Here is a 13,663-nt window from a genome sequence, read left to right as displayed (position 1 = left end):
ATCAATCTGTCGACTTACTGCACAACGAAAAGCAGGAACTCGGCCACATCTTCAATGTAAAACTCCGGCAGAGCAGCAAAGCTTTTGGGAATCTCCGGATTCAGCGGTAGACTCATGCTGCAAAGGGAAGGCAGGAATATGAGTTTTTGATCCACTTTATGCATGTCAAACAATAACAAAGCTGAATCTAATATAAACATTTAAATAATATAATTATCAGTTTAGTAAAAAAAGTTGCATCCCTCAGTTTAAAGGAATTGTGCGAGATTTTGGCAACTAAGCCCTTTTTCTACTTACCAATGGATACCATTTTTATGCCTGCATGCAGTATTAAGGCAGTTGCTAACTATAGCTAGTGTAATTGGTAACTAGCTTTAGGACAATGACTGGTTCGCAAAACTACCTTCAACTTCCTTCAAACTGCATGCAGAGACAAACATGGTATCGATGAATTCATCTGACTGGTTAGGTAGAAAAAGGGATTGATTGCTAAAATCTCACACAATCCCTTTAATTATGACAGATATGACGTAAAGTAAGCCATGAACTCATATTGCAGCATTAAAACAGTTCCTGGTTGTGGCAGTGTCTTACTGTGGATAGGCGGGATCCACCATGCGTAGGATGAGCTGAATGACCATACTGTAGAACTGCAGACATCTGCGTAAAAGGTTCTCATCCAGAAGCCCCGCGTCGGCACAGGCTTTGGAGCGCACCAGTTTCTGTCAGGGCCAAAGACCAAAGATAGAAGGGTTTTTGGTGAATATTGTCCTTAACTCATGACGAGTTGAAATTATTTATTTTCTTGTTCGCAACACTAATTTCTGTTTTTTTAAAAATCTAAGAAATTAATCAAAACGGATGATTCGGAAAACAAATATGGCGCGGGATTGGAATAGGAAATCGAGTTTTTACACTTAAAATTTACCAAAACATTATCACCTATGACAAGCAGAACACAAGCAGATGAGAGAGTGGATTAAGTCCTACCAGCCTGAAAACGGTGAGGGGCAGATTAAAAAAATTATAATAATAAAGAAAAATGTCTTAGCGAACCTTGAGCTGGGTTTTGCATCTCTTTAGCATCTCTCGGTGTCGGCTGGCCAGCGGAGAGTCCTTCCACTGGCTCTCACTGTTCTTCAGCTCCTCCACGGTCCTGCCATGCCAACAAAACAGGGTCGCATTCATTAGTACTCAAAACATCTTGCAACGGATAACAAAAACAAGCCTTTCTTAGACAACTTCAGCTTGTCGCTCCCTGTTTCAGTCAATGTTCTTAACGTTGGGAGCCTAGCGAATACACTCCAGCCTTCATATACTCACTAATACACTACATACACACCTTAACACAATGAAATCATCTCCGCTCATAGGCCAATAATGTATCAAATGATCACCAATGAAATGTAACAATGAGCTCCTCACTAATGTATGAACACATTTACATTTTGGAATTTCACTGGTTGATTACCAAATTACATTTATTACAAGTTTTAAAAAACCAAAGCCAATATCTTTTTGGAACTCGGAAGCCAAATCTCTCTGAAAACTCCTTTCTTGAGATGGACATCTAAATTCTATGGTCCCATGTAGAGTTGTCATAGGGTCTGAAAATTGGAGCCCGGTATTACCCAAGCCTGGTGAGCTGAAGCCCCGAGCCCAGGCCTGGTCCAACATCACAGAAATGTAATGAGCCCGAACCCCCCAAAAAACACAGTATTTCTAGAAAACAGCATATTGATTTAAACTGGTGTTGAGGACAATGCGGTGGAGGTGGGCAGCAGTGGAGTGAGGAGACTTGGAAACAGCCCTCGTCTTAGAAATGCGATGAGAGTGGAAAACTCACCTTAGGCCTAGTTATGATCAAGTGAATAACGCAAATATTGGAATAGGTTATAGGCTAATGCAAATGAAGGTATGTATCAAATGGTTTCTTACTGGAACTCCCAAAGTCATATCCAACCATTATAATACATTTAAAGCAATAGCCATGCGTGGCCAGCTTGATATTTCAGCACCGTTTTGATTTGGTCAGCGCCATCAAGCTGCTTTGAGACAAGTGTGGGGACTCGTCGTGATAACAAATCTGAGATTTTCCACAGAATTTCCATTATATTTGGTTACAATTATGCTGGAAAAATGTTAGCTAACTTGAGCCGAGTGCTCATGATCATCTTCAGTCTAGTTTGCTCATATATTGAACAGAAATAATTAAAAACACAGCATGCCACAATTTCAAAGATTTTACTGAGTTACAGTTACTTAAGGAAATAAATTCATTAGGGCCTAATCTATCTATTTCACATGACCAGGCAGGTGGCGGAACCATGAGTGAGCCAGGCCTTGCCAATCAGAATTTGTTTTTCAACACAAAAGGGCTTTATTACAGACAGAAATACTCCTCAGTTTCATCAGCTGTCTGGGTGGCTGGTCTCAGATGATCCCGCAGGTGAAGAAGCCAGATGGAGGTCCTGGGCTGGCATGGCTACACGTGGTCTGCAGTTGTGAGGTCGGTTTGACGTACTGCCAAATTCTCTAAAACGATGTTGAGGCAGCTTATGGTAGAGAAATTAACATTCAATTCTCTGGCAACAGCTCTGGTGGACATTCCTGCAATCAGCATGCCAATTGCGCGCTCTATTAAAACATCTATGGCATTGTGTTTTTTATATTTTTGTTCAGTGTATATCAGCACTGATCAGATCATTTTGCTAGCATGTTATATAGCTTAAGGGGATTTTGCTCTTCAATTCCATAGTAGTCTATACTCCTCGACCAAAAGCCTGATAATCAATCAATGTGACATTGTTTTACTGAATCTCCTTCTGAATATATGGTTAATTGATCTCTGGATGGGAAAATAAGTGGAGGTGGTAGCTCATCTAGCATGTAATAACGTAGCTTAAATCAGGTGTATCATTTTGCTATAGGCAACTCCAAAAGCCTGCAGAGGTTGTGAAATATGAACACGAGCCTCACATGCTTTTGAAAATATAGGATTGCTATTATGTAACGTCGGGCCCTGTCGGGCTGAAAACGACAACTAGTCCCAGGTTGTTTGAGTGGCTGTGGCCACTTGTTCTCATGTGTGTGAGTGTGCATGTACCTGTTGAGCTCGCGGATAGCTCTCAGCCTGCGGATGTAGCGTCGGCAGCCCGGTAGGATGGACAGGTGGTGGGTGTGCAGCGTCAGAAAGAAACACTCTGTGGGGAACTTGGGCTCAGAGAACTTGGAGGGGTCGTTGTCTGTCAACAAAAACAATTTGGACAACAATTAGGAAACTTTCAGGTAGGTGAATGGCACATCCAGTTTGTCTATTTGGCAGGTAATACTAATAATAATAACTACGGTAGATGGTGACTTTGTAATTATCCATGAAATAACTGTGGCCTCCTTCAGATCCTTAAAAGTATTTTTGTGGTAGTTGAAGTTAGAAACGTTTTACTTTAGTGAAATATAGTCAATGTTAAATATATACAAATATCTGGTTTGATTACTTTGATAGACTACTAGATCACATACAACGAGACTACTACACTTTTACTCAAAGAATCAGAAAAGATTTGGCTATCATTTTGGGAGAGAAATATGATGATGAATCTAGTGGAAGACGTTTAAAAGTTTGTTAGTGTTGAAAAATCTAGGCTGGTGTAGTAGAGGGAGTGACTTTTAGAAATAGTTGATCGTAGCCTTCAGTAGAAGTAGTAACCAATTAGTCACAATGTAGTTTTTAGCAGCGGCATGGTTAAGTACGTTACCAGCTCCACAATTCGCTGTGAGCGCATACGGAAGAGTGGGGCTAAATGTAACATGAGTCAATTGTAGGGTTACAGTTGTGGTAAAATGACACCCTACCTCAAAAACGCCATTCCCTCCGCGACCTTTCCCCCCACTGCTACACATTTTTCCAGAGGAAACACTGCTCTACATGCAGTTTGAAGGAAGTTTAAGGTAGCTTCACGGGCATACTAGCTGTTCGTATAGACTTCCATTGGTGGTAATGCTAGTAAGCAACTTCAAACTGCACGCAGAGACATAAAAATGGTATCCATGAGTTCATCTGACTCTAGCTACGTAGAAAAAGGGCTTGATTGGCAAAATCTCGCACTATCCCTTTAAAAGTGTGTCTCAGCAAAAACTTTTTTTTGAGTGGCGGCAACGATTTAGCAGCGGCGGGGCAACACTGAATATGTAGAAATCACTCCGCCATTGCCTGCTTACTAAAAGTAAACAAAAATTTTACTTGAGGAGAGGAAGCATAGAAACAGTGCACATAGAACAGATCTACCGCTTAGACTTGCTTTCAATGTGAATAATAGATTGACAACTAACATTTCTATGTGAATGTGGTCAGGACACACACAAAGCAACTTTAAAAACTCACTATGGAAGTTCAGTTAATAATTGCAACTAAACCACACAAATACTTTAGTTTTTTTCAAATACTTTAACTGCATTTGATTGCGCTTGTCTGGCACAAAAGAACCAATGGAATAGTCCCAAAAGTGCTAACCCCATCCTCGTGACACTCCAGCTTAAGCGTTTGAAAGAAAACAAATACCACATTAACCTAGGTGTGATCAACATAATACATTACACATTATCGTCATTGTTGTTAATATTATGACGTCGACGGTGGTGTCCTCATAGATAAAGAGCAGACAAATTGTTCCATTCGAATGCATAGAGGCTCTGTTATATTATCTACAGTGTCTACTCACACATCTCGCCCAGCCAGGTCTTGAGCTCTTCCATGGTGGCCTTGAGCCGGGTCTCCTCGGGGCTGACATGCAGGCGGCAGTGCGGGTGGAAGATATAATAGGGGTCCACCGTCTCCAGCTTGATCTTCATGCTCAGCTGCTGCAGCACCGACAGGAAGTTGATCATGAAGCCGTCCGTGGACACCAGCTTGTCGTCCGTCTGCGAAAGGATGAGGGGAGAAAGGGAAGATACAAAATAAAGAACAGCTCAATTCAGCTTTTTGTTATTTAAGGAGTGGGGCAGTCACACTTTTCCAGATAGTCTTTCACTGTTCTAACAGGAAAGGTAGGGAGAGAGGGGAGATTATGTGCTAGAATAGCATTGGGTCTATTCAGACTTTGGGGCCAGATATTCTAGTTTGAAATGGTCGCATTAGAAACCCTCAATTCAGACATTTCCTAGATTAATGAATATAGGATAAGATCACTTTACCTGCATCTGGGCTTTCTTCACATTGCGGTTGACCAGAGCTGCCATGTAGTTGAGAGCTACCTCTCTTGTCTCTCCGTTCAGTAGGACGTTGTGGAGGATTTTAAACATTTCACCCTGGCAAAGAAGAACACAAAAAATAATTGTCATGCCAAATTGAGGGAAGTATACTTGGGAAAATGAAAAGCCATGATAGACCCAGTGGAGCGGGACTTACCCGGGCTGATTCCAGGTAGTGCTGCAGGGATTGGCTGACCACGCGAGTGTTCTCTGTGGTGATCGCAGGGCCCGAGAAGTACTTGTCACCAACTTTGGACTGAGGGGGAAAAGACCCCAAACAAATGAAGTCATTTCTTTGCTGGTTAACTTTTTAAGGTATAGGGGGCAGTATTTTCATTTTCGGATGAAAAGCGTGCCCAGAGTAAACTGCCTAATACCTCGGGCCCAGAGTCAAATATTTGCATATTATTGGATAGAAAACACTGAAGTTTCTAAAACTGTTTGAATGATGTCTGTGAGTATAACAGAACTCATATGGCAGGCAAAAACCTGAGAAAGATCCAACCAGGAAGTGGGAAATCTGAGAATTGTAGTTCTTTTGAATCCCTATCGAAACTACAGTGTCTGTGGGGTCACGTTGCACTTCCTAAGGCTTCCATTGGCTGTCAACAGCCTTTAGAAACGCGTTTCATCCTTCTCCTGTTACTGGGCAGAGAATAGTAGCTCAGTCAATGAGTGGACTGCCTACAGACAAAGGACTTGGTGATGCGCGAGCCCGCCAGTGCGCTGTTCCTTCTTTTTCTTCTTGAATGAATACGCTATTGTCCGGTTGGAATATTATCGACGTTTTATCTTAAAAAGACCCTAAGAATTGATTGTAAACAACGTTTGACATGTTTCTACGAACGGTAATGGAACCATTTGACTTTTCGTGTCTGGATTTACGCTCGCCGGTTATGCCTTTGGATAGTGATCTGAACGCACGAACAAAACTGAGGTATTTGGACATAAATATGGAGTATTTCGAACACAAATAACATTTCTTGTGGAAGTAGGAGTCCTGTGAGTGCATTCTGACGAAGATCAGCAAAGGTAAGAGAATATTTATAATACTAATTCTGAGTTTAGTTGACCCCAGAACTTGGCGGGTATCTGTATAGCTTGCTTTGATGGCGAGCTATGTACTCAGAATATTGAAAAATGTGCTTTCTCCGTAAAGCTATTTTAAAATCTGACAGAGGTTAGGTTGCGTTAAGGAGAAGTATATCTATAATTCTTTCAATAACTGTTGTAAATTTTATCAACGTTTGTGATGAGTATTTTTGTAAATTGATGTGCACATTCACCGGAAGTTTTGGTGGGAATACATTTTCTGAACATCACGTGCCAATGTAAAATGGGGTTTTTGGATATAAATATGAACTTTATCGAGCAAAACATAGATGTATTTTGTAACATGAAGTCCTATGAGTGTCATCTGATGAAGATCAAAGGTTAGTGAATATTTTAGCTGTATCTTTGGTTTTTGTGATGCATGTCCCTGCTTGGAAAATGGCTGTGTGGTTTTTCTTGTGAAGTTTATGTCCTAACATAATCTCATTTTATGCTTTCGCCGTAAAGCCTTTTTGAAATCGGACAATGTGGTTAGATTAACGAGAAGTTTATCTTTAAAGTGGTGTAAAAAAGTTGATTGTTTGAGAAAATGAAATTATGAGATTTTTGCGCTTTTGTAATTCGCACCATGCTATTTCACTGGCTGTTGAATAGTATGTCCCGCAGGTGGGACGGTAGCGTCCCACGTAGCCCTGAGAAGTTAACCTGTTAGGGCTAGGGGGCAGTATTTACAAGGCCGGATAAAAACCGTACCCGATTAAATTTGGTTACTACTCCTGCCCAGTAACTAGAATATGCATATAATTATTGGCTTTGGATAGAAAACACCCTAAAGTTTCTAAAACTGTTTGAATGGTGTCTGTGAGTATAACAGAACTCATATGGCAGGCAAAAACCTGAGAAGATTTCATGCAGGAAGTGGCTTGTCTGACAAGGTGTTGTTCTTCTTGCCTCTGTTTATTGAAGACTGAGGATCTTTTCTGTAACGTAACACTTCCTAAGGCTCCCATAGGCTCTCAGAGCCCGGGAAAAAGCTGAACGATATCGAGGCAGCCTCTGGCTGAAACACATTATCGCCTTTGCCAAGTGGCCGATCAGAGGACAAAGGACTTAGGCGCGTGCCCGAGTCGACCCAGTGATATATTTTCTTTCGTCTGTTTACCTAATTGCAGATTCCCGGTCGGAATATTATCGCTTTTTTACGAGAAAAATGGCATAAAAAGTGATTTTAAACAGCGGTTGACATGCTTCGAAGTACGGTAATGAAATATTTAGAAATCTTTTGTCACGAAATGCGCCGTGCGCATGACCCTTATTTACCATTGGGATAGTGTCTTGAACGCACGAACAACGCCGCTGTTGGAACATAACTATGGATTATTTTGGACCAAACCAACATTTGTTATTGAAGTAGAAGTCCTGGGAGTGCATTCTGACGAAGAACAGTAAAGGTAATCAAACTTTTCTAATAGTAAATCAGAGTTTGGTGAAGGCTAAACTTGCTGGGTGTCTAAATAGCTAGCCCTGTGATGCCGGGCTATCTACTTAGAATATTGCAAAATGTGCTTTCACCGAAAAGCTATTTTAAAATCGGACATATCGAGTGCATAGAGGAGTTCTGTATCTATAATTCTTAAAATAATTGTTATGCTTTTTGTGAACGTTTATCGTGAGTAATTTAGTAAATTGTTAGTAAATTCGCCGGAAGTTTGCGGGGGGGTATGCTAGTTCTGAACGTCACATGCTAATGTAAAAAGCTGGTTTTTGATATAAATATGAACTTGATTGAACAAAACATGCATGTATTGTATAACATAATGTCCTAGGTGTGTCATCTGATGAAGATCATCAGAGGTTAGTGCTGCATTTAGCTGTCTTCTGGGTTTTTGTGACATTATATGCTAGCTTGAAAAATGGGTGTCTGATTATTTCTGGCTGGGTACTCTGCTGACATAATCTAATGTTTTGCTTTCGTTGTAAAGCCTTTTTGAAATCGGACAGTGTGGTTAGATTAACGAGAGTCTTGTCTTTAAATAGCTGTAAAATAGTCATATGTTTGAGAAATTGAAGTAATAGCATTTCTAAGGTATTTGAAAATCGCGCCACAGGATTCAACTGGCTGTTACGTAGGTGGGACGATTTGGTGCCACCTGCCCTAGAGAGGTTAACACCCGTCAGCTTAACCCGGAAGCCAGCCGCACCAATGTGTCAGAGGAAACACCGTTCAACTGGCGACCGGGGTCAGCCTGCAGACACACGGCCCACCACAAAGAGTCGCTTGGGCGCGATGAGCCAAGTAAAGCCTCCCCCAGACAAACCCTACCCTAATGACGCTGGGCCAATTGTGCGCCGTCCTACGCGACTCCCGGCCGGTAGTGGAACAGCCCGGGAATGAACACGGGTCTGTAGTAACGCCTCTAGCACTGCGGTGTAGCGCCTTAGACCGCTGCACACTCGGGAGGCCCAAACATGCTTATTTTAATCCATTGTTTGTAAACAATGTAATTGTAAACAAACACTGTATAGCTTCAAACTCCTTTTGATCTCATGGATGGTTAGTTCTTGCATACATAGCTCTGTATGAATTTGAGAGTAGTACATGTCTCCAGAACCATCAAGTGAATGGCACCGGTTGGAATGGAGGCTGTTTTACAGGCTCCTGATTGTGCTTGTTTTTTTTAACTGATCTAAACTTTTTGTACATCGTTTCCAACATCGTTTTCTATGACCGAAAAGACCTTCTAGACATCAGAACAGCCATCATTAACCTCGAGTCGGACGAGGACTTCTACTTCGTCAGACGAGAAAGACATTGATTATCCTGGACTAGGCCCTAATCCCGACACTCGAAGGTGGAGAAGATGGCGCTAGAGAGGCCGGCGCACGGGCACCCTGATGAGACTACGGCGACAAATTAATAAAATTGCATCTACCCTCTGTTCTATTGGTGAATGTGAATTTATGGAGAATAAACTGGAAAAGCTCCGTTCGAGACTATCCTATCAACGGGACATTAACTCTAATATACTATGCTTCTCGGAGTCATGGCTGAACAAGGATAATATACATCTAGTTGGTTTTTCCTATGCATTGGCAGGACAGAACAGCAATGTCCAGTAAGATCGGGTGCTGATCCACCCCCCCCACCAATTTGTTTTTATTTTTAATAAACTTTTTTTTTTTATTGTGTGATGGTGCGTCCATTAACAGCTGGTGTGCGATCTCTAATATTAAGAAAGTCTCGAGGTGCTGCCCGCTTGAGTTAGAATACCTCATTATGAGCCGTAGACCATACCATTCACCAAGAGTTTCTGTATTTTTCGAAGCTGTCTATTTACTACCACAAACCAATACTGGCACAAAGACCGTACTCAACGAGCTATATAGGGCCATAAGCAAATAAGAAAATGCTCATACAGAGGTGGCACTCCTAGTGTCACGTGATTTTAATGCAGGAAAACTGAAATCTGATTTACCTAATTTATACCAGTATGTCACCTGTGTAACTACAGGGATAAAAACTCTAGATCACCTTTACTCCACACACAGCCGTATACAAAGCACTCCCCCGCCCTCCATTTGGCAACTGGGGCCATAACTCTATCCTCCTGATTCCTGCTTACAAGCAAAAACTCAAAAACAGTAAAGTACCAGTGACGAGCTCAATACAGAAGTGGTCCGATGAAGAGGATGCTAAGCTCCAGGACTGTTTTGCTAGCACAGACTGGATGGAATATGTAAGGGATTCATCCGATAGCATTGATGAGTTTACCACATCAGTCACCGACTTCATTAATAAGTGCATCGACGACCATATCCCAACCAGAAGCCATGGATTACAGGCAACATCCACACTGAGCTAAAGGCTAGAGGGCGGCAGGTAGCCTAGCAGTTAAGAGCATTGGGCCAGTAACCGGTCGCTGGTTCAAATCCATGAGCCGACTAGGGGAAGAAAAAAACTTTGATGTGCCCTAATTGATTAAGAGCGTCTGCTTAGTTACTAAAATGGAGAGCTGCTGCTTTCAAGGAGCAGGACACCAATCTGGACACGTATAAGAAATCCTGCTACGTCCTCTGACAAGCCATCAAACAGGCGAAAAGACAAAACACAAATAAGATTGAATCCTACTTCACCAGCTCCGACAATTGTCGGATGTGGCAAAGCTTAAAAATGATCACAGATTACAAAAGGGAAACCAAGCCGAGAGCTGCCCAGTGATGCAAGCCTACCAGACAAGCTAAATGCCTTCTATGCACGCTTTGAGGCAAGCAACACTGAACCATGCGTGAGAGCATCAGCTGTTCCGGACAACTGTGTGACCACGCTCTCCGTAGCCAATGTGAGTAAGACCTTTAAACAGGTCAACATTCACAAGGCAGCAGGGCCAGACGGATTACCAGGACGCATAATCAGAGCATGCACTGACGAGTTGGCAAGTGTCTTCACTTACATGTTCAGCCTCTCCCTGACTGAGTCTAATACCTACATGCTTCAAGCAGACCACCATAGTCCCTGTGCCCAAGGAAGTGAAGGTAACCTGCCTAAATGATTACCGCCCCGTAGCACTCATGTCTGTAGCCATGAAGTGCTTTGAAAGGCTGGTCATGGCTCACATCAACAGCATCCTCCCGGATACCCTAGACACACTCCAATTTGCATACCGCCCAAACAGATCCACAGATGATGCAGTCTCTATTGCACTCCACACTGCCCTTTCCCACCTGGACAAAATGAACACCTACGTGAGAATGCTGTTAATTGACTACAGCTCAGCTTTCAACACCATAGTTCCCACGAAGCTCATCACTAAGCTAAGGACCCTGGGAGTAAACACCTCCCTCTGAAACTGGATCCTGGACTTCCTGACGGGCCGCCCCCAGGTGGTAAGGGTAGGCAACAACACGTCTGCCACGCTGATCCTCAACCCAGGGGCCACTCAGGGGTGCGTGCTTAGTCCCCTCCTGTACTCCCTGTTCACCCACGACTGCGTGGCCAACACCATCATTAAGTTTGCTGACGACAACAGTGCCTGATCACCGACAACGATGAGACAGCCTATAGTGAAGAGGTCCTAGAACAGGCAGTGTGGTGCCAGAACAACAACCTATCCCTTAATGTGATCAAGACAAAGGAGATGATCGTGGATTACAGGAAAAGGCGGGCCAAACAGGCCTCCATTCTCATCAACAGGGCTGCAGTGGAGCAGGTTGAGAGCTTCAAGTTCCTTGGTGTCCACATCACCAACGAACTATCATGGTCCAAACACACCAAGACAGTCGTGAAGAGGGCACGACAAAGCCTATTACCCCTCAGGAGACTGAAAACATTTGGCATAGGTCCCCAGATTCTCAAAAAGTTATACAGCTGCACCATCGAGAGCATCTTGACTGGCTGCATCACCGCTTGGCATGGCAACTGCTCGGCATCCGACCGCAAGGTGCTACAGAGGGTAGTGCGTACGGCCCAGACCTCTATACCAAGCAGTGTCAGCAGAAGGCCCTAAAAATTGTCAAAGACTCCAGCCATCCAAGTCATATACTGTTCTCTCTGCTACCGCACGGCAACATGTACCGGAGCACCAAGTCTGGGAACAAAAGGCACCTGAACAGCTTCTGCACCCATAAATTCTGAACAGTTGCTCTAATGGCTACCCGGACAATTTACATTGACCCCCTTTATTATTTATTTCTTTATCTTAAACTGTTTTGCAGTGACTCCCTTGCAAACTCACTAGACTCTACCAACACACACTACAGTGATACTTCCCCCCACACACATTGTTTGAATTGCTGATTGCATTAGTATGGAAAATGCTAAACTGACCCAGCATCAGTGTCTAGGGGTAACTTCACCCTATTCCCATTACTCACGTCATCCTCTGCAAAGACCGACAGGCTGAAGAAGGCTCCCAGGAAGGAGAGTCTCTGGACCTCTCGGCCAGTCCCCGGGCTCAGAGACTTAGGACACCACAGGGGCAGAGACGTCATCTGGACACACACACACTTTAGTTTAGACAGGCACATACATGAGGTGAGCATTAAATTACTAAGCCATACTTGCTTAAGGAAGTCACCAGTACCACTGGGACCTGGTGAAAAGTAGTGCACTTTAAAGGGTATAGTATCCAATTGGGACGCATCCTTGTTGTCTTCCCATTCCTCGAAAATGTGAGATAGACAAACCTGTCATAAAATAACCAAGCCAAATTCTTCCCTGCTTCTGTAAAGTGGGCCGGCTGAGTCTCGAGCAGAACACTTCACATAAGACAGTGGATGCGTCCCAAATGGCACCCTGTTCAGTGCACTACTTTTGACCAAAACCCTATGGGACCTAGTCAAAAACAGTACACTATATAGGGAATAGGGTGCTCTTTGAGACTTATCCAGTGCTAGAAAAATAACTACTTCTTTCTATGGTGCCAATGGAAACAATGTTTTTCATCTACTGTCTGCAGTTGGTCTAAATCGGGGGGAAAAGGCTTGTGAAATTGTTTTGATGTATTTGTATTTATTATGGGTCCCCACCTGGGGTCCAGCAAAATTCAGGCAGTTATAAAAGTGTTTAACATTACAATACATTCACAACAGATTTCACAACATTAAGTGTGCTCAAGTTTACAGTGGTATCAGTTTAGAAGGAGAAGAACGAGTCAACACCATGGACTACAAGGTGCACTGGAGGAGATTGTTCGCAACCTCAGTAATAGAGCAAGAAAGATATAGGAAAGATGGCTCAATCTCTTCCAACACACTCACCAAATTGCACATGGGGTGAGTCTTCCCAAACTTGATTTCACATAGCTCAGCTAATGCCTGTAGAAAACAAAACACGCTGTAAGTGAACGTTAAATGAACAGCCATCAGAAATAGCCTAATAACATTGACCATGAAATGACCATAGGTTTCGGTCCCCTGGTGTAAACCCCCCCCCCCCCCCAGTCATCGTATGACAGGCGTGACAAGACAAGTTAAAAATGTCCAATCATGTTACCCAGCCTTTAGTTGGAGTAGTTGTAGCCATAGAAAAATAGAATTCCTAGAACAGGTAAAGCCCCTCAGAACACTGCAATTTGTCTGGAACACACGAGTACACTCAATATGGCCACCGGTCCACCAAATCACAGAAACATTGATTTTAATGGGAAATACTCCTTCTACTAAATCTATATCTATGGTTGGAGCCTAAAGGTCAGCTGAAGGTTGATAGGCTCATCACGCTAGCAGAGATTCAGCCTCAAGTCAATCCATTATAAATATGACATCTCAAACGGCCCCCTATAAGTTAGACAGGCTCAGTCACCGGCTGCGAGCCAGCATCTAAAAAGACCACATTAAGACTACGTCCCAAATGGCACATTGC

The 13,663-nt window shown here is 43.0% G+C and overlaps 1 protein-coding gene across 4 annotated transcripts in view; it reads right to left on the bottom strand.

The window, feature by feature from the left end:
- The window catches only part of ube4b (ubiquitination factor E4B, UFD2 homolog (S. cerevisiae)), a 47,249-nt gene that overhangs the window by 11,152 nt on the left and 22,434 nt on the right, over positions 1–13,663 (bottom strand). For all 4 annotated transcript variants that reach the window (XM_029719411.1, XM_029719413.1, XM_029719412.1 and 1 more), the window contains 9 exons: positions 13,060–13,116; positions 12,175–12,291; positions 5,408–5,506; positions 5,194–5,307; positions 4,722–4,920; positions 3,107–3,245; positions 1,057–1,156; positions 595–722; positions 19–117 (listed from right to left, as the gene is read on the bottom strand). In XM_029719411.1, the coding sequence (XP_029575271.1) occupies positions 19–117; positions 595–722; positions 1,057–1,156; positions 3,107–3,245; positions 4,722–4,920; positions 5,194–5,307; positions 5,408–5,506; positions 12,175–12,291; positions 13,060–13,116 (1,052 nt within the window). The remainder of the gene's footprint in view (positions 1–18; positions 118–594; positions 723–1,056; positions 1,157–3,106; positions 3,246–4,721; positions 4,921–5,193; positions 5,308–5,407; positions 5,507–12,174; positions 12,292–13,059; positions 13,117–13,663) is intronic.

The sequence above is a fragment of the Salmo trutta genome, chromosome 28 (genome assembly GCF_901001165.1).
Source record: "Salmo trutta chromosome 28, fSalTru1.1, whole genome shotgun sequence".
Classification (NCBI taxonomy): domain Eukaryota; kingdom Metazoa; phylum Chordata; class Actinopteri; order Salmoniformes; family Salmonidae; genus Salmo; species Salmo trutta.
The sequence above is the reverse complement of the archived record's forward strand: the minus strand, read 5'-3'. Positions and strand labels throughout refer to the sequence as shown.